At 24.4% G+C, this 22521-nt stretch overlaps 4 protein-coding genes across 5 annotated transcripts in view; 2 read left to right on the top strand and 2 right to left on the bottom strand.

Annotated features, from left to right (window-relative positions):
• Positions 1-22521, bottom strand: part of LOC126899720 (pseudouridine-5'-phosphatase-like) — a 113962-nt gene that overhangs the window by 19413 nt on the left and 72028 nt on the right. The gene's annotated exons all lie outside the window — the stretch shown is intronic.
• LOC126899716 (spermine oxidase-like) lies at positions 1908-12506 on the top strand. Of its 2 annotated transcripts, XM_050674823.1 has the most exons (5): positions 1936-2068; positions 2216-2258; positions 2587-2689; positions 4037-5210; positions 11023-12506. In XM_050674823.1, exons 4-5 carry the CDS (start codon positions 4978-4980, stop codon positions 12386-12388), a joined length of 1599 nt encoding a protein of 532 aa, XP_050530780.1. In that variant the 5' UTR covers positions 1936-2068; positions 2216-2258; positions 2587-2689; positions 4037-4977; the 3' UTR covers positions 12389-12506. The 2 variants fall into 2 exon arrangements, with proteins under 2 accessions (XP_050530781.1, XP_050530780.1); XM_050674824.1 differs by lacking the exon at positions 2587-2689 and having other exon boundaries at positions 1908-2068.
• Positions 13251-13912, bottom strand: LOC126897956 (zinc finger BED domain-containing protein 5-like). Its single transcript, XM_050671903.1, has 2 exons — positions 13874-13912; positions 13251-13712 (listed from the first exon to the last, which is right to left on the bottom strand). Exons 1-2 carry the CDS (start codon positions 13910-13912, stop codon positions 13251-13253), a joined length of 501 nt encoding a protein of 166 aa, XP_050527860.1.
• LOC126899718 (uncharacterized protein DDB_G0283357-like) lies at positions 14792-18691 on the top strand. The gene is made up of 2 exons (XM_050674827.1): positions 14792-15242; positions 17043-18691. Exons 1-2 carry the CDS (start codon positions 15226-15228, stop codon positions 18544-18546), a joined length of 1521 nt encoding a protein of 506 aa, XP_050530784.1. The 5' UTR covers positions 14792-15225; the 3' UTR covers positions 18547-18691.

The raw sequence follows: 22521 nt of genomic DNA, 5'->3' as shown, positions 1-22521 counted from the left end.
TTTGCTCAAAAATTTTAGTATATAGGGTAAAAGGTACAGTTATTGGCACCTTAAAAAAAGTTACCGGTTAAAATCAGTGTATTTAATCTCTGTTACTATTGTTGAAAATATTTCACTAATTCGTATCAATGAAAAATGTTGTTTTCTTTCGAATTTTGTATAATTTGTATAGGTTTGATACTACTTTTTAAATTATTGATTTTTTACAAAATGTTAAAAAAATACAGTTATTGGCACCATTATTTTTCTATAAGAACTAATGTTATTTAGATTAGACAGTTATTAGTCCTTTTTAATTGGCACCATTTTTAACATTGATTTAGTATCATTCACAGTTAAATAAAAACTCAGTTTTTGAAAAAAATGTATAGCGAATAATCTGCATAATTATTAAAAAAAAAATTAATTTTTAAAAATCAAAACACTTTTTTTTATTGATAAAATTGTGTCAATAACTTTAACCCTACCAATAACTGTACATATTACCCTATGTGATTAAATACGAGATTAAAATGCCATTTTTTTAATTTGACTTTTCGAAGTCATATCATAATATATTGAACGGTCTTTCTTTGAAACAATCTCGTATTAGAGTAATACAAAGTAATTAATACGGATAAATCAAAATGTAATGTATAATATACCCCGAAACCGTAAAAGATGTCGAAAATAAACTCATTAAATGGATATAGTTTGCGGGAAATTTAATATAATAAACTATCAAGCAAAATGAATCTGCTAAAGAATGGAGGATATTAATATATATTTTAAAAACAATAAAGATTATTATTAATGAAAAATTCATACTGGGATTTATCATAATAATATGTAATCATGTAATTATTTTATTATGTTTATTTATTATACATTTCTTCTTTTTCTTCGCCTTAATCCCAACTACTTGGGGTCGGCCAATGTATTTATTATACATTTAATTAAAGCAATTTATGAATTCTCTATTGTAGCACATTTTTAACTTAATAAATAATTTTTATTAAAATTGAATTACTTAAAAATACTATAGATAGATCAATGATGTATTCTACTCATAAGTACCAAAAAAATTTTTTTTTATTTTTACTACTATTTCCAAAACGGTGGTTATTAACGCTTAATCTTTATTGTTGTTATTAATAACGCCATATAATATAAAGAGAAGCATATTAATTAATCTTCAATACAAATTAGTAAAAAAAAGCTTGAATAGTAGTTATCTAAACTATTTAATTAATATCCTATTTTATTTTAGGAATTTAGGGCAAATTTTCAAATTTTGACGTTGTTTGCTTCAATTAGATACGTTTTGTAATATTTTTACGTATCGTTCAACAAAATCAGTCCGGTAGATATGATCTATTCGTATATATTGACTCATAAAATATAAAACGTCATGTAAAAGCAAGAGTATCTCAGCTATGTATCAAAGATAACAAAAAATTGTGTAAAATTTAGTTGTCAATAGAAGACGTATGATTCATTCTAATATGAATTTTAATTCAGGGAACGTAGTTTTAATATAAAATAATTCTTATCGATGTTATGTTTTATAAAAAAGAAAAGGTGTTTTTTCTGAATAATGTACTGAATAATCTTAATAAAAGAGTTGTTTAAAACATCCATCAAAAATGTTTGTTACTCAAAGTAAAAAATAAAAATGAATCAATAGAAGGTTAAAACGGTTTTTGTCATATCTATAATAAATGTAATTTCAAATTAAACAAATTTACTTAACCACGTGATCTAATTTTCATGTATTATTAAGGTTTGAATGTGTTTAAACTGTTATCAATTAATTAAACATACATTTATATTGCTTATAATATACTTGCGTCATACCATTTACGTCTATTTATTTAGTTTGAATTAATTTTTTTTCTTCACATAAACCACCATTTGAAAAAATTATTATTTTTAATTTTTGTATACATAATAAAACTTCTATTGTTTATTTAATAAATGTATACATTTAAGGATTAATTTTGTATAATTTTAATTAAATACCAGCGTACCTTTAAAAGTTTCAAAATTTCCATACCGCTTAACTAATTAAACATTTACAAACATATACGTAAGTTAAAATTAAACATTTACTTTTGAAATAAAAAATTTATTTTTATTAATTTAATTTTTATGTACCCTTATTTATACAATCAACTATTTCATAGTCACAATTTTGTGTCACTCATTTTTACATTCAAATTATTTATTTTTTTAGACCAAAAACATCTAAAATGAAATTGATAATTTTTTCGTTATTTGTAAGTAAAAGTTTGTTTTTTTTAATAATAATTATGTCATAACCCTAAATTCTCATATTTTAGTCAAATGGTGACCCCATAAATTTAGCTCTATCTATCTTATATCAGTATTGTTTAATATCTATCTATATTGGTCAAATACCAAAGTTCATACTGTTAATTACTAGAAAAGTTCATTTTTAGTTTTTAACTTCGGTTTTTAAAAAACAATATAAATTTAATTTGTAAAGAATAAAAATCCATCTTAAATATGCTGGAGCCATAATATTATAATATACTATTAATATAATGATATGATGATAAAGTAAATTTTAATTTTAAAATTCAGATGCTATTTGAATGTATCATAAGTAGTCCTGTAATATTAGATGATATTATCAAAACTATGTTAGAAAGGAAAATAGTCGAATTTAGTCCTGATGTGACAAAAAGTAAGTTTAAACATTATGTAGAACATTTGATAACAAATAGTTATTAAAAATAAAACAAAATTTATATTTTCCAGCGCGTCTAAAATGAACATAAATTAATGGTCATATTATAACATTCTTTATTATTTAATAGGGTTCGCCAACGATTTATTTTTGGATATCGATCTCGTACTGAATTCTAGCGATATTTCATCGCAATATCGAAAAAAAAATTATATTCAAAAATAAAATGTTTTCACCATTTTTTTTTTTTCAAGAATACCGTTAAGTTAACATTGTTATAAAAATCAAACTATGGTATACCAACCAAATCAGAAAATGATGTTATTATAAAAAATGTATAGATAATAGCTATATCACATAATGATAATCAAATATTTTCAAGTTACTTTTTATTATGAAGAAATAAGTTTTTTTTTATTTCAAGACTTATATATTAAATGGATGAAATTGTTCTTTATTGAATAATAGTATTATAATTTCATTGTTTTGGTTGTAAATAATAATGATAATAAAATATTTTAAGTACTGTTTATATTTTTTTATTGCTTTATCTTAAGTGAAAATAATTTTTCTTCTTTTGAAAAATAAATTAAAATTTTTACAGAATAAAGCATCATCATCTTCATCACTATCATCTAATAGGGTTTTTATTTTTTTTTGGACTCAATATTTTAATTTTATTTTTCAGATTGAGTTTTAACCGCTTATATCTTCTAATTCTGAATTTTTTTCTCTAATTCTCCTTATAATAATAATGAAGAGTATAACAACAATGTTATAATAAAAACCTAATCTAAGAATAGAATTTTGTATCAATAAATATCATTTTTTGTCTTATCTCAATTCTATATTTTATAATATATTTTAATACAAAAAATATTAACAAGATTATCACGAACTGTTTTTGGCCTAATATCAAATAATATATATTTTAGAAAGTGACCAAAAATGAAACAGTTTTTTTATTAAACATTTTTTTTTGGATTATTACAAATAATCGATATCGTGTGATTTCGATATCGCTATCGTTGACGAATCCTATTATTTAATATTTATACAGTTATTATACAAATATATACTTTATAAATAAATATTAATAATGAANACAAATATATACTTTATAAATAAATATTAATAATGAAAATAATTATAATAACAGTTATAACTTTCTTAACCTATCTCACATAACCTCATCTAAAAATTCTCTGTAAATTGATTTTCTATTTGTATAAATTTAACAGCATTTTTGTCACTTAATAACTTAGTTTAAAACAATGCTATGTAGCTATAGTTTTTGATAGAAATTAAAAAATATATATTTGTAACTGTTAAAATACTTTACAGATGTTCAAACCACACTTGTTAACATAGCTCACTTAATAATGATGAACCATATGGACGAAGACGGTCTAAAAGTTGTGTTGAGAAGTGAATTTTGTAAATTTGATGACGAAGAAAGAAAAAGCGAGTGTGAAGAAGAAGTAAATAAAGAAGGAGATATATTATGGTTTGAATTTGATAATTTCTTCAATGGTTCAATATTGAATACATTATTTGAAGAACCATATTAGAAATTTGTTACAAGTGAATTAAAAAAATACGTATTAATGAAAAATGTGTACAAATTGGACAAAAAATTCCATTGTTCTTTTTCTTGATTTAACTTAAAATCAAATTAATTTTACTATAAAAATAATTATTATATCTATCAATAAAAATAGTTTACGTACTTAAAGTTATAAATAATTTTTTTAAAAACTATTTTAAATAATCATATTTCAAATTTGATGTTTAAGTAAATTTTGTTATATGTTCAAATTATATAGTTTTGCTTATCATTCATATATATATGTATTTATGTATTCCATCGAAAATTTTGATCATCAAATATTATTTACATAAATCCATATGTCTTTTACTATGTTTTTATTTTTTAATTAATTTATTCTAATCAGTTCTTTCTTTTATATTAAAAAAAAAAAAATTGGAAAAATTATAAGTTTTATTGTATTTACCGTCGTAGAATTTTTAAGTCGAATTTTAGGATAATTTTAAATTGGCACTTATATAATATTATTATCTAAGTTATTAATATATGTTTATTATTAGCCATTAAGAAAATTATTATAAGTCACAAATAACAATCCATTGTCAACAATCTATGTTTTATAATTATTTTAACATTATCAACATTTGGTAATTGTAAAATCAAATTCAAAAATAAACTCATATTGATTGACCAATTAATTGATGACTAATGGTCATTCCAAGTATTACCATTTACTATGTGGAAGTATGCATTAAGTTATTTTTCGAAATTGAAAAGAAAAAGTTCGCCACATTGTGACATTACTAAAAATACACCAAAATGTATTCCATCCACTTTTTGCAAGATAGATCCTATTTGGCCCCAACCAAAAGTAGTTATAATAGGAGCAGGTATGGCTGGTTTATCTGCAGCTCAATATTTATTTATGTCAGGAATTCACGATTTTGTTATATTAGAAGCATCAGATAAGTTAGTATTTATTAAAACATGACTCTTTTGTTATTTTTGTTTTTACATTTCACTTCGTGAATTATTAGTTAAATTAATTATCAAATGGTAAGTAAAAATTTAAGTTAAACTTTTTATTACAGTGAAAAGCTCAGCTTAAAAAACTTATACAAGGTTTTTTTTGTGGATTAACTCCCAGTTATTAATTTATAGCTATTAAATAGAAAATGTTAAGAGAATTTTAAATATATTATTTTTGGCTTGCTGCGAAATAAAAAAATCGACATAATTTCTGTTAATAGAAAAAACATGTGTAAAATTTCATAAAAATTGTTGTTTCTATTTTGTTATAAATACTTTTTCAATACAATTATCTATTTAGTAAATCTATGCTTAATGTATAATTTTACTCTGAATACAGTGGTGAAATTAGATTTTGTTTATCTTCATTATTTGTTCAATTATTTTTTAAAGAAAATGGTTTCAAAATAACTTTTAAATGATCATATTCAAGATTATAATTCCGTGACAAATCAAATGATATTTTTTTTAATAAGAAAACACATTTTTTCTTGATTTAGAAAATCATCAAAAACCGTGAGGCAAAAAATTGTATTTTGTTCAATTCTATATTACTACGTATTGAAAATATAAATTATAAATCATGCTATAATATAGTTATTCTATAACATTAATACACTTAAATAATTTTTTCCATATTTTTATCTTTTATTTGCATGTTTCATTTTTATTTATAAATCCTTAAAAATTGTTTTTTTTTCATTGACCTACTAGTTTGTTGGCCGTCTAGAAACTGCTATTAGGTATTTCTTTAGGTTAGCAAAAATTGACTATTGGTATAAATTAAAATTTATAGAGAGATAGCTTAGAGGTGATAGGGTCACATTTAAAGTATTCATACATTGGGGCTCCTTAATGTAGAGTTATGCTACTCTAAACACATAATATATCATTTTATGTTAAATTGATTCTTTTAGTTAAGTTAAAATGTTATATAAAATTTTCCAAATTTCCTTAACATGATAGATTTTAGCAATTTTATATTGTACTTTCATATATAATATGAAATATATATATATATATAACATTTACTATTTTATAAATTTGAATAAATGGCCAGACGAGTTTTTCTATCTCATTAAATTTTCTCTTCATTCTCCTCCCAAAACATTAAGTTTATGTATAAAGATTACAAATGATTCTATGGGAATTAAAGCTACTTCAACTTTCATGTCTACTACGCTAATAATAATTCTCTTTATATATATATAATGTTAATAAATAAATGTAATATTTTATATTATGATAGATTTATAGCCGAATCTTGAACCATTTTTTTTACATCGTTATTTTATTAATATTTTTAATGATAGAATATAAACATTTATTGCTAAGATAATTTTTTTTCTAATAGTATATATAAAAAAAAACGGTAGCACAGTGGGGTCGAGGCACAGTGTAGACAAGGCACAGATGGAACAAGTACAGATGATATTTGACAGTGATTAAAATCACTATCATAAGAAACGCTTCGATGCAAATCTGTAGATAGTGTTTCATTTAGAAAAATTGGTGGATTATTCCAAAAGCAACATCNTTATTTTTGAAAAAGTTATGAAAGTTTTAAGAAAAAAAAGTGAGAAAAATGACAAAATTTATAATAAAATTTAAAATCAAAAATCGAAAATTTTAACACAAAAATAGCGTTTTCAATAATACGTCAAAAGATCACAAATCGTATCTAGTTGAAGACATTACCCTTAAAAATTGAAAAATTTTCCCTCGTTCCCCGCAAATGGAGGAATATTCAAAAAAATTACAAATTTAAAAATCGGTAAATTTTGTCATTTTTCTTACTTTTTTTTCTTAAAACTTTCATAACTTTTTCAAAAATAAACAAATCAACATAATTTTTTTTTATACTAAAACCTTAGATATTTCCCTTTCATTTGATATCATTTTTTTTTGAAAATCTAACACTTATTCTACTCACAAGGGGGATTTAAAATAGCAACTTTTTTACAAAAACTAACTTTTTCAACTTAATTTTTGAAAATGTTCTTGAAATACTGCGTCCTTTAAACATATATCAAATTAAAGCTTATTTTATGTTCTATAAAATGAAAAAAAAAATTTGTCCCGACGACCAATCTTCTATGCGCAAATGGCTACCGTATTCAAAAATATGCTATTTTTCTATTAAAATTCTAGGTTTTGTATTTTATTTTATTTTAAAATATCTTATTAGGAGAATATATTGTCTTTCATGAATATTATATAATATAATTGACATAGAATAAAGGTCATAAGACATAAGAAATTAAACTTATTAAATTTTTTTTACTTTTTTAAAGTTAAAAAAGTAATTTTTAAATTTTAGTTAGCTTAAATAGCCAATTTTTTATCTTCGATGCGAATTTTTTATATGTAAATACTAATTTTTAATAATATTAAAACTTAGAAGTGATAGAAAAAGTCTAATTGCAGATTTGAAAACATCGCGAAAAATTGATTTAGAATGGTATATTTTTGTTACTGATAAAAGTTTCTTGTAGTTCTGTGCATTTATTTATAGTAACAAACAGTTTTTATTGAAATTTATTGTATCAATCCCTTTAAAATTTTATACACGTAAAAATAAAGCAAAATACAACTTCTTTATTATTTTTATAATTTCTCTGTTTAAATTACAATATTAAATTATGGAATATCAATTTCATACTAAATTTAATAATTATAATTAGTATTTGTTCATATATTATAATTATAAATCAAATAACTAATCAGGATAAAATTAAGGGAAAAAGAGTAATTGTGGCTTTTGAAATAATCTACCAATTTCTTAAAATTAAACACTATCATCTGTAGATAGTGTTTAATTGTATCGAAGCGTTTCTTATGATAGTGATTTTAATCACTGTCAGATATCATCTATACTTGTCCCAAATATGCCATTTGTTTGTCAATTTATTATATTTTAAAATCAAAGAACTAGTAATTACGATATAATCAAAGAAATAAGAGTTGGTGTTGCTTTTGGAATAATCGACCAATTTCTCTAAATGAAACACTATCTACAGATTTGCATCGAAACGTTTCTTATGATAGTGATTTTAATCATTGTCAAATATCATCTATACTTGTCCCATCTATGTCTTGTCTACACTGTGCTTCGACCCCACTGTGCTACCGTTTTTTTAAATAAAATTATTTCCCTTTATTTATTTATATATTATACTTATAAATCATAAAACTTGTAATGAGGATATAAATCAGGAAATAGGAGATCATGTAGGTTTTGGAATATTCCACCCAAACTATGCCACGTTCCAACTGTGGGGCTACCCCACTGTGCTGGGTTTCTTTTATTATGCTAATTTACATCTAATAAAATGCTTACCTTTTTGTGAGTCTATTTAAACAAAAGTGCTTACTTTTATTTTTAAAAATGTCGTTTATGCCAGTAATATTCACTATCTTTTTATAACGATGATATAAAGCAGAGAGTTGACGTTAAAATTAGTGTTTATCCTTCTTTTTATACTTTTTTACTTTTTTTTTTATGATTTTATACAATTACACGTCAAAAAATCACAAATATATTTAGTTAAAGCTAACAATGCCATAATATTGAAAAATTCTTTCAAATATTTGTAAAAAGAAAAAATGCACAAAAAATATACCAATATTATATAACAGTGATTATTCATATTTTTAATATTTACCTTATTTTGAAATAACTTTTTGAAAATTAAATAATTGTTGCGAAATTCTTTTTCATAATATTTCTTTATATCTACAAACAACTTTCCTTAATTTATAAATTATAAAATATTTTTTATATTTATCCATTATACTTTATTAAGGTATCAATTTAATTTTTAAAACGTTTCATACATAATAAATTAGATCATTTATTAATTTATCATTTATTAATCTAAATAATAAAATTACTACAACTTTTAAGCTAGTATTTCAGAAGTTATTAACATTTTTATACTTAGGCGTGGGAAGAAGTACGGTCTAGGAATGTCTTATAATACAAATAATGAAACCCATGCTTTACCTAACATCTATATTCTAAAATTTTGATAACTTATTAGAAACCCGACTTATTGAAATCTTGAATAATTTATAACTAATACAAAATACTTTAAGGCAAACTATACGAAATCTCGATTTCTGAAAGGATTAAAGCTAAAAATCATACAATTTTTATTTAAAAAAATGGTTAAATTTGTAATATTTTGCATAGTAACGGAATGTTGGCATCAATCCTTGTAATTAGGAAAAATCTCAAATAAAATTTCGATTATTATAAATAAGAAATTTCAATTTTTTTATTTTACTTTAACTTGCGATAACTATTTTGAAAATTAATGAATCGAAGCAAACATTTTTTGGACATCCCAGTATACATGACTATAGAACATGTATAAGATATGACCTTTTATCATGTTTTTTTTATTGAATATTTAACCATATACCGGTCCACAGGAAAGGGGTATACTACGAACTTTTATTGGTTGAACTTTTGTATGGAAAATGTAAAACTTAATTTTTGAAAATGATCTGGAATTTCTGCTTTCATTAAACTTTGTTATATTAAATCTTGTGTTATAAACTATTAATTAAAAAAAAATTCCCTAAACTTAACTTCTATGTGAAAATCTCCGTTGTAGTATTTTTGAGGTACAAATGCATTAAATTTTTGAAAAATGAATGAATTAATAAACATTTTTAATTTAAGTATTTTAGGTACTTTTCCTTTATTCGACATATTTTTTATAATAACTTTATCTTATCCTTTTTTACAATAAGAAAATGGTTCAAAACTTGCAGATGAAAAGTAGAACATTTTTAACTTAGATATTGAAAATATTTCGGAAATCCTATATCCTTTCAATATATATTTAAAGTTAATACAAATAATTAAAAGTTTAAAAATGTCCTGTCAACTTGTCGTCTGTATACAAACAGCCCCAAAATAAAAGAATTTCTATTTTCATAAAAATAACTATTATCATTGTTACAATATTTTGTTTCATTTTTTTTTTCTATCATTAGTGCCTATTTATTATGTTAAACAGTGTAAACATATAATAGAGGATTATTATCATATATATTTCAAAAATAGGCCTTACAAAGAAAACAATAAAATTTTAGTTTTGATAAATGTAAAAATTTTAATAGAGCGTTTTTGCAAATATTATTGTCCATTCAATAAGCATATTAAAAAAGGAAAATCACCCCTTCCAAAAGTATGTCTCAGCTATCAATAGTTTATGAAAAGTTACAATTTCAATTCGTTTTGAAATTATAATCAACTACAAATATTAAAATATTCAAACTAATGATGTATTTAGTGCTAATAATAGTAACATTGGCTCTCTGAGTTAAATTATTTTATATTTTTTAGTTTTAAATTAATATTTAAAATATATTTTTTAATTTGAATTAAACTTAAATCTAAAAATTATTTCCCAACATTTATTGAGTATGGAGTATAATGGTACACATTTATTTTTATAAACATTCGAAAAAGCATATTAAACAAACTTAAATTTGTTGACTAATAACTTAATAATCACCATCAATGCATTCCATAGTTTAATAAATACATTTAATTTAAATTATTTATTTTATTCAATAGCTTCAAATTTTAATTTTTAAAAAATTTTTCGACCTGGCCATTTTATAGTATAACAATGTTAGGTTGACTAAAAACCTAAATTAAAAAATTTAACAGATTCTTCTAATTTTTATTAAGTTTAGTTTTCGAAAAGCACATATTGATTTTTTCTGTTCAAAGGATAGGTGGTAGAATACATTCAGTCCATTACGGTGACGCAAAAATAGAATTCGGTATTGATACAGTTTATGGTTGTCCATCAGACTCAGTCTTCCGTTTAGCCTGTGTTGAACGTCTAATAAAATCACCAATGATTCGGTTAAACAGTATGATTGGTGCGTGGCATGTACCTAATGAGAATCGACTGGTGAAGAACAAAATAGTTACAAAAGCGCGGAGCCGGTTCCGAGAAATCGAACGAACTGCAGCATTAGCTCATGAACAAGACCCGTTGACCAAATCAAATTGTCCTAAAGATTTATTTCAATTTATTGATGAGTATATTCAAAATGAACTCAAAGGATTTTTTGATGATGAAGCAGAACGTGACGATTTAGGACGAGTTATGTACGCTTTGACCAACAATCTGCGTACTAAACTGGGTGCTAAACTACAATCAGTACCGGCCCACCTATATAGTAGTAATGTAGAAATGCCAGGTGGCTTAATACGTGTTGAATCAGGAATGATAGGCACCATAACTCCTTTGATGAAACATATACCAACAAACTCATTAAAGACAAGTAAACGAGTTATTAGCATTCGGTGGGGTGCGCCTAATAACACTAGTCCGAGATCTCTTGTAGTTACTGAAGACGGTCAAGATTTTCCGGCCGACTACGTCATTTGCACCTGTTCACTGGGTATACTCAAACACACGCCGTCATTGTTCTGTCCAGAGTTACCAGCAAGACAATGGGAAGCTATTCAACGATTGGGATTTGCAGACGTGTGTAAAATATATGCATTATATGCACAACCATTTTGGTTGCCAGGTACTGGTCATATAAATTTTGCGTGGTCCAAAGCAGATTTACAACAATCTCCTGATTGTCAATGGCATTGGAGTAAGGGTGTAAGTGGTATACATGAAGTTCCAGGAAGTACCAATGTGTTAAATATGACAGTAACTGATAAAGATGCCCTGACTGTTGAAGTTATGGACAACGCTATATTGACGGATGAGATTCATGCCCTTCTATGTAAATTTCGGAATGATCCTCACCTTGTAAGACCAACACATGTAACTGCTACCAAATGGTCAACAAACCCAAATTTTCTTGGTTTCAAAACTTATATGAATACTAGCTCGGATATAAGTCATATCCACGATCTTGCATCACCTCTATCAGCTTGCAATAACATGCCACCAGTAATCGGGTTTGCTGGCGAACATACTAGCCCCGAGTACTATGGTACTCTCCATGGATCTCGGATGTCTGGTATAAGAGAAGCTAATAGGATCGTCGAATATACCATGAGATATAAGGGACCACCGATACCATATCAGGATAAAGTGTCAATAGCAGATAACTACAAGGGGTAGTTAAAGCTTAGTTATAATTTTCAAAAATAAGTCTCAATTAATTAAATTAATCATAATAGTTCATTTCATATATTAATTTACTTAAATTTTACAGTAATAAACCTATATGTTATGTTCAAGTAGCTCCTGTACTTATAATTTCATAATTTATATGCTTAAATAGTTATTTTTTAAAAAAAATTATCTATAAATTTTGTGTAGAAATTTTGTTGTTTATCAAATACATTAGTCTTAATATTTTGTTGAAAAACTTTTTAAATCGTTTATATTATCTTGTGCATTTTACAAGAGAAAAATTTGTCTGAATTCATAAAAATATGCTAGCACCTTAAAATAAACATAAAAAAAAACCAGTAACTATTAATGTCAAATATAAATATACCATGTATATTAATACATTTATTAATCTATGAATGTTCATATATTATTATATAATATATAATATTTTCAGTCTATAGCAGTGGTTCCCAACCTTTTATGAGTGTGACCCTAATATTTTAAATTTTACTTTTGGAGACCAAAAAAAATCATAATTGCAAACAATACTTTCATTTATTAAAACAAAATCGGTTAATATATAGGTACATTTATCTATCCTCAAATACTAAATAAAATAAATTTAAAAAATACTAATAAAAAACTGAACAAATTACGTGATTTACATCATAAAATATTATAAAAAGCAATTTATTATTTGTTTCAAATTTGACATGGTATAATTGTATAACTCTTACTTAATGACTTCCTTGATGCTGAACATATTCCACGAGTTCTTCAATATTTGGATGTATATTCATTGAAAGTGCACATCGCATATCGTGTTGAGCATCAAGGCGATTTCTATACTTTGTTTTGATGACAACTAACGTAGAAANACATCAAGACGATTTCTATACTTTGTTTTGATGACAACTAACGTAGAAAACCCGGGTTCACATAAGTATGTGGTTGGGAATGGTAGTAATGCATTTTCGGATTCTCTTAATAAAATCGGTTTATCTTTTAGTTGTGCCCAAAACTGCGTCAAACACATTCTTGAAAAATTGTCTTTTAAGACTTTACTGGCTTGAAGATCAAGAAGTTCTTCTTGGAACCCGTTAATGTCTTCACCAACTTCGTGAACAGAAACTTCAAAAGGATTTCTTACCCAACTGTATTTACTGAGCTCTACGTTTTCTGGTATATATCGATCGAGTTCCAACTGTAATTTGTTCAAGTACTCTTGAAGCAGTAATTTTAAGTCATTTAATGTAACTTTTGTTGAATCTTCAAGAAATTCACTTAAAAGGGGAAATGTGGCAATTTTTCTCTGAAATAGTTTTTCCTGCCAAAGTCCGAGCTTTTGTTTAAATACTTAAAAAAGCCAATTTAGCAACCCATTGAATTTATCAGCCAATGAGTGTTTTTTTCCGTTAGAAAAATATGTATTTCTAAACGCAAAGACATAACACGGGTAAGAATTTTTCCACGGGAAAGCCAACGTACATCCGAGTGATAAAGTAAATTTACATACTGTGACCCCATCTTATCACACATGGCATAGAATATTCTTGAATTTAGTGTTCTAGCTTTTATAAAATTGACAATTTGAATTACGTCTTGAAGTACTGAATAAAGTTCTGGCTGAATTGCTCTAGTTGCTAAATTTTCACGATGTAAAAAACAATGAATAATGACAACCTTTGAATTAATAAAAATTTGTTTTTCAATTTTGATCCAAAATGATCAATTTGGGTAACACTCATTTTCTCAGGAATTATTAAAAAATTTTATTTTTGTATAGAGAAAAATAATTGATTCAAAAAAACTATGTTACGTATTTAAATTAAGAGGTATCTATACCCCTACATTTTGCCGGCCGGATAGTACGTAATTAATTATAACATATAAAATTGATTCCAGTTACTACTTCTTAAAATCATTTCTTCTCCTATAGAAATTTTACCTCAGAGCCTACTAAAATAGGAAGCCCGAATCTATAGCTCCCTTAATTTGTATTCGTGTACAGAAACAAAAACATTTGTAACTGCTTATGTCAAATTTAAGTAGTCAATAATTTACATTATAAAAACTAAGAATTACTTAATATTCATGGCTAATTTAAGGCATTTTAATTATGAAAAGGTAATAAATAAGGCTAAATGAGGGATTATGGGTTTAATAACTTAATTTTCATATTTTTTTACGGAATTTCATAATATTTACGTTACAGCAGATTTAATAATAAAATAAATTAAAAGAATTTTTGCGCTCATACATATGGTTGCACTGATTTCTCTGCTGCCAATCAAAACACCGTTTTGTTATCGGACCAAGTGAACTATCCGTATTCATATAGGCAGTGGAAAAACGGTCATCAATATTGGTTCAAATGGATGATGCTCCCTCCTTTTTCACATTGTCGAACGTTTCATGAAATATCGAAAATCGCAAACCTAAAATAATATCGAGGAGTAAAATTTTTTCTTAATTTTTATTAAAAAAATATCGATTGAATCGAACTATAACACCAAGTCGATTCAACGATAAAATCATATAGCCAGAATCAGTTTTGAAATCGATAAATCGATCGAAAAAAATCGATTTTTAAAAAATCATTTTAAATTGCCCATTGCTACTAATAAATACGTTACCATTCCATTTATTCAGTGATATTGGCCTCGTATTTGAAGTAATTTAGTACTCAATTCAATTTAACTGAATGCACTTTAACATGTAAAAAGCTTCACTAGTATCTTACCCTTATATTTTGTTAAATCATTTTGATATGATTTCAATTTGTGTATTAGGTATTATAAATAAAAAATTTAATATTTATAATTATTAGTGTGTTCAGAATGTTCGGTCTCTCAAGGTAAGCATACAAATTTGCAATATCATATTTATATGTTTTTCTTGTAAAATAGATGAATGTTAGCATCAAAGTTTTTTTCTTTTTGAAATCTATTCTTATTTTTCTTTTTCAGTTTAATCTATTTGCAACATTTCAAAGAATTATTTTAATAGCTTTATAAATCAATAAAAACTTGTAAAATTAAAAAAAAATTTCATGCAGGATACCTGTTAAAATTTATTGTATTTTATTTATGGATAAAAATTAATAATAACATTTTGTTTCTGAAATAAGTTTTGTTTAAAATTATTTTTCTTCTGTTAAAAAATATTACTTCTAATGATCAATAGTTATCACCAGGTACATACATAAATAATTTTCATCTTTATATATATATTAGTTATTTCCCTATTTATTCAATATTTAGACCGCAATATAAAAATCTATACATGTAGCTTTTTTTAACATTTCTTAATGGCACTTATTTATTTTTTAGGTTTCCAGTATCTGTGATACAAACAATAGCTTTTAGAAAAAACTTAGTTAATTTAATACTTTATTATCCTAATATATATTTTTATATTCTAACTTATAATTTTACTATAATTCATTCATCACTATAGGCAATCAATGGTAGACAAGGGGGAGGCAAAATTGCTCCGAGAAAACTATATTCCAAGCAAACTTTATTAGTATATAAATGTTATGTGTGTATATATAGTATGTTCAGTAAATAAGAAAACTGGTTTCTGTAGTTATCATTGTTTGTAACAATTGACATATTTTCATATTTACTGAACATTCTGTATATATTTTGAAAGATAGAAAGAAGAGGCATAGGAAATAAGCCCACTTAGTATAACCCTCACAGTTTTAAATTTAGTTGGCCCAAAAGACCCATACAAACCTCATACACATAATTACAGGGTATACATATATATAGTTAATAATATGTAAAATGTTTATATATTATAATAAAATATTATTAAATTTATATTATAAACTTGAGCAGTGGTCCATTGTAAAAGTCCAAAATTTAAAAGTATTAAAGCCTGTGTTGACCTCTTTGGCAAAATGTATAGCCCTTGTCATTTTTCAATCAATATATTTTAGTTTATTAATGATCTTTTTTTATTTAGTTCATTTCATATAAACACCTTCTCTTAAATTCTCCACAATTGCTCTTTATACACCTTGAACACAATGTTGAGACAAACCTAGAAATACTGTTATTGAATACAATTTAAAGCGCTTAAAAAAAAACGAACATTTTTTAATAACTCATAATAATTTGTTAAAAAATAAAGTTTATTAAGAAATTTTAGCTTAGCTTCCTTAAGCTGCCTAATTTCTACTTATAAATATATTCTATTATAAAATAGTAATGTTTAAAATAAAATAATCACAATTGCAAGTAATGAAATGTTTTGTTTATTTTAGGAAAATATATAAATCAAACTTATTATACTTTTTAGTCTGAATATCACAATTTTAATTTATATTTTATGTAGTTAAAAATATTAACTATTATTTTTTGTAATACCATAAACTATCCATTTTCATTATAATTTTAATTTAACTGCAATTCAAAATTATTGAAATACCTTATTTCTTTGATAAATTCTATTGATATTAACACATTCAACTTATTCCCAACATATTTATTACTTAAGAATCATATCCACTAATAAGTTAGTTATAATGATTTGAATTTATACATTATCTTCAATTAACAATATATTTTTAAGATCACTAATTTTCAAATGAAAATTATTCAACTATATTACTTATGTGTTTAATATTTTGATATTTTTTTTACAGTGAAAATAAGATCAAAAAAGAAACTCTAAATAAAAATAAAGAACTTGTTGAAGATCTTTCATGTAGCAATCACAACTTAAATTCTTTTAACAAAACTTTAAAAAGTTCTGTACCTAACTCAAATTCTAATCACTGTATCAATGGTCTTTATATTTCTAAAAACAAAAGACTTGAGCAATTACAAAGTCATTTGAATAAACAGAGTAAACTTATTCATCGAAAGTCCCCTAAATTGAATTGTCTAGTCATAAATGATGTGATTAAAGAAAACTGTAAATTGATTGAAAAAAACTGTTCCGAAATAAAGCCTTATAAACCATTAAATATTTCTATAACACAATCAAAGTTTGTGTCTCGCGATAATTTATTTCAACAAAAAAACATTACTTATAAGAAAAATAATTTCACACTTAATAATCATAATAAATATCTAAAAAATGTATCGTGTTTCACCAAAAATTCTTGTTCATTAATAAATAAAAAGAAAAGCAGTGAAATTTTTACTGAAGCAGATCAGAAAAAAAATGTAAGTAGTTTTGATTTTGGCAAAAATGAAAGCCAATCAAACTTTTTAAACAGTACTAATTTTGAATCATTAAATCCAAGAACTATTTCTTTGGATGAAACAGAACAAAAAATAAATTTAATTAATACAAATTCATTATTAGAAGTGAAGAATAACAGACAAAGTAAACAAATATATATAGCAAGAAACTCTTTAACATGTCATTCAAGCATTTTAAAAAATAAAAAAAGTTTCTTAAGTATTAAATCAGACAAGAAAAAATCAAAGAAAGTGACTTTTTGTGGAATAAGTAGTATTGACCATGAAAACAACTTGTCATCCTTACAGGATTCTTCCCCAGTTAAGAAATTTAAGTCTATTGATGAAACTATTGAAAGTATTGATGAAAGTAATGTGAAATATAACTCTTCTAAAGGTAATCTCCTTATTAATGATGCTATTAATAACGCAAAACAGAATTCAAACTCAGCAAGTAATCTAAATAATCTAGATGAATTGTCATTACCAAATATGTTTGAACAGGAAATGAATATTTATTCAAATACTTCATCAGTTTTTAGTAGTTCACAATCCATCATAACTTCATTTGCTCAAAATTTGTTGTTAAATCAGCAGTCTAAAGATGGTTCTAATAATTTAAATTCTAAATCTAGCCAGATGCTATCACAAAATAATCTAAAAGTAAAAGTTGAAAGTCCAAAGAATGATCTCCTGAATAAATTTAATAATATTTTTATAAAAGAGAGTAATACTAACTATAATGAATTATCCAAATTACAGTATTCAAGCAATATGAATAACACCAAAATAGTTAACACTAATACAAAAGATAATTTCACTCAAAAATCTAATGATAAAAAAATCAATCGTAATCGAAATATTTTATGCAAAGAGAAGTTGAAAAATATAATATATTCTCAAGGTGATCAAACTAAAAATTTAGATAAGTTGTTTACTTACTTAAATGCAAAGTATTAATGTTAATAATTAAAATTTAATAACCTAAATAAGAAAAATCTTTGATTTTTGTTAATATAATATTTGTTAATTTTTATGAATAATTTATTATTTAGATGACCATTCACCAAGTTAATAGTTTTTGTTTATATTTTTAACATTTAACATTGTTTTTTTTTTATTTATTTATATATTAAGATAATTTGTTAATAACATAGAATTCGTAACATATTTTGAGTAGAATAAATGAATATTAAAATTTAATTATTAATTTATTCAAATATTTCCAGTATATTACTTTTTACAAGTACTCGACTAATTTTTTTTTCTTCATAATTTACTTATAAAAAAAAAATTGTTTCAAATAATATCATTCTAAAATTAGATATCCTAGTCTTAAAAATTATTGTATGTTATTTGTACTACATCACATTAGTTAAAAAGTTTCATAATTATAATAATTATTATCTTTTAAGAAAATTGGATGGTTAAAATTCAAACCTTGTGTAGTGTTGAATTTCGAAGGTAATAAGCTAGTGAATTTTCAGGGATAACTTATTTCTCAAAGGCGATAAATGATTTTTAGTATTAAGTTTATTTTTCCATACGTAACTTGTACTGAAAGAAATGCAACTGATTATTGTAAAATGTTTTAGACTAATAATTAAATATCTAAACTTTAATAACTAGTAAATAAATGGTATTTAATGCCATTGTAGATAATTTTGTTGTACAATAAGCAATTAAGTATTATACACTCATCCAATGGTCGGAATTAACTAGTGTCGTACGTCGGTAGTGCCCTGACGTAGACACAAAAAGTAGTGCACAAATTAACAAATGTTCTTTGACGACGAGTTCATCGTTTTTAGCTCTTGTCGAGTCCTCCCGTTGGATACACTGGTCAGCCCCAATTCCTCAAATTATTGAACTACTAAAGGGATAGAGTTTAGACGGTTTAGCTCAAAAGTAGCAGACTGAAGGGTGGCGCTTCGTCAGACACCAGCACAACTACCTTTTTACTATATTTACTAAAGGATGGTTAAACCCAAAAACTAGCCAGCACGCACACTAATTATTAAGATCGACTAAAGGATCAACAGTCCAACCTTGCTGCACACATACACACAATTTTAACAGTACGGTGGATATAAAATATTTAAACTAAGTGCCGGTTTTTAAATAGTTATTTTATTTAAGAAACGAAAAAAACACAAAATCAAAATTTAATATAAAAATGTAACACAAAATAAATTATATCGCAAAAAATACAAAGTTACTCGCATCAAACATCCTGACCCATAACTCGACGTTTCTTCGCCAAAATGGCTAGTCCTCCTCTCCTTTTCATGTTAACCTTTTATCTTCTTTTTCCCGCCATTATTAATTTGCTTACCCTGCATTTCCCTTTTATATGACATCGTATTGCTTGAGAATTCAAAAATTGCTTACTACTGTTGTAAATTTTGTATTATACTAAAATGGACGTTATTCAGCTGTTTACTACACAGTTAAAAAGTTAATTTTTTTTTAACTTTTCAATTTAACTACTTAATTATTTTTCTAATAAACTTTTTAACCTAACTAATTTAATTTTCCGTTGAAACAACTTAACTTTTTCTAGATAATTAGTTAAAACAACAGTTAAGCTAAATTCAAAATTTCATAAAAAATGTAATAACTTTTTCAACTTAATTTTTAAAAGTGTTCAGGAAATACTGACACTTTTATATAACTCATAAATTAAAGATCATGTAATATACATTAGTATGGAAAAAAAAAATTTCGAACTTTATTTTGTCTTTATGGTGAAAATAGCTACCGAATGCTAATTTTGTGTGAAAATTCTCGATTTTATTTTAAAACACCTTAAAAAAGTTTTTGAATTAGAAAAAAATGTTTAAATTATTTGAATTTTATCTCAATTCGATTGAATAACTTTAATAAATTTCAAGAATCCCATCACTGTAGTCCTCTCTCGTTTAAAGAAATTTCTTATTCATATTAAAGTTTTTTACTATGTGATTTTTTTTTATAGCTCTTATTTATTTTCTCAGCTCTTACTTGACTAACTTTTTTTAACGATACATCAAATTCATAACTAATAAACTCAATTGAGTAGATTTTTTTAACATAATTTTGATTGGTTTTTTTAGTTAAAGTATATTATCAAAATTAATTATATTCTGAATATTTCAATTGTAAAATATTCTTAATCACCAAAAATTACATAGAAATGTTTACTGTGATTTTTATTTAAGTGATCTATTATAATAAAAATGCAAAAAGAATATTGAGGTTTTCTGATAAATTTATAGTAAATAGTAGTTATATAATTTCTTGACTACAAATTAATCTTAACAATCTATTTTTTTATTCTCATAAAATTCTCTATTTAATAATGTGAATTTCAACACATGAAGTTGAACTTAAAGTTATGGTAAAATATTCAACTTTTTTTTATAAACTTTCAAAAAATCAACTTTAAAATACTAAAAAAAAATGGTTAAAATGATATTTTGCACTGATTATTTTCAAAATATTAAAAATCTGTAATAATTTAAAAACAATTTTTTGGGTTTTTAATTATTTTTTCATCGTAAAAAATCATTTCAAAAGAAATATTAATAATTTATATGTAATTCTTGATGATTAAACAGATGATAGAATTGAAATATTCAGAACTATTTTCCTTATAGTTATATCCTATAGTTTTTAACTAATTAGTAATAATATCAAAAATTATTGGTGATGATAAATATATAATTGCTATTATTATACATAATTTGAAATTAGCACGAAATATTGAATAATAAAAGTATCTTTTTTATTTTATTGAAAAATTTTTGCAAACCATTTATTCATAATTAATAACAAATTATTATCAAAAAAGTTCTGTGTCAAGTCCTACAATTTTATACACGTTTGCCATAAAAGTAATGACTACTTAATCATTTTTTATAAATTCTCCGAAAAAATTACAATACTAAATTATTAAATATTAATTTTATACTACGTTGAATTGCTTTAATAGATATTTATTCATAAATTATACTTATAAATTAACTACTAATGAGGAATAATGATAGAAATAGGAGTTAATTTTTCTTTTAGAATAATAAATCAATTTCTTAAAATTAAAGACTATCTACAGATTTGCATCGAAGCGTTTTTTATGATAGTGTTTTAAATCACTGTCAGATATCATCTATACTAAACCCAACTATACTACCTCCCACTCTGATTCTATGTGCTGGGTTTTTTAATATTTTAATTTACATACGTTAAATTTATGGTGATTTTTATATTTTTGATCAACAGCAACTTAAGTAATTTAAATATCGCTTATCCATATAACATTTTATCAATTTCTCTTATAGACTTATTATTTTACCGGATTTTAATCTAGGTGATTATAATTTTATGTTAAAACAACTAAGAACAATATAATATTAGCTTTAATCTACGACTCACGTAGCTTATAAAATAACTCAAAATCAGGCGCAAACTGACAGAGTGGACAAATGGCGATTGGTATTTAGATTTTTTAAAATCGTTATACAAAGCCTTCACATAACTAGACGGTTGGCAAAGTAATGACTTTATTTTTAATTTATAATTAAAAAAAAGCAATATTAACTGTTATGGTCTGAAATTTTATTGTCTTTACTAAAAGAAAATTAATATGATATATAGGTTGGCTAGTTTTACTGACCTAATGCGCTCTTTAAGTTCATAAAAAAGCCTCTTAAAATATATCCCACCTAGACCTTAAGGTTCTCAGTCCGCTCCTACTTAAAATAATAGATAGGATTTATTTACAAATATTTAAGAACCTTTAAGTGGTATGACAGATATCTATTTGAAACGATTATCAAACAATTTTTAAGGCGATAACAATTTTGCCTACAGTGCACGTTATGTTATTAATATTAGTGTTTTTTTCTGTTTTAATTTAATTTGGCTATTAAATAATTTATAAATGCAGAAGACGTC

Source organism: Daktulosphaira vitifoliae, unplaced genomic scaffold (genome assembly GCF_025091365.1).
Source record: "Daktulosphaira vitifoliae isolate Bord-2020 unplaced genomic scaffold, ASM2509136v1 Scaffold_2, whole genome shotgun sequence".
Taxonomy (NCBI): Eukaryota; Metazoa; Arthropoda; class Insecta; order Hemiptera; family Phylloxeridae; genus Daktulosphaira; species Daktulosphaira vitifoliae.
This window is presented reverse-complemented; position numbering and strand designations above follow the sequence as displayed.

Coding starts and splice junctions, on each gene's coding strand:
- LOC126899716 (XM_050674824.1), top strand. CDS start 4,978: ATGTGGAAGTATGCATTAAGTTATTTTTCGAAATTGAAAAGAAAAAGT. Junction 5,211..11,022: donor ATATTAGAAGCATCAGATAA/GTTAGTATTTAT, acceptor TTCTGTTCAAAG/GATAGGTGGTAGAATACATT.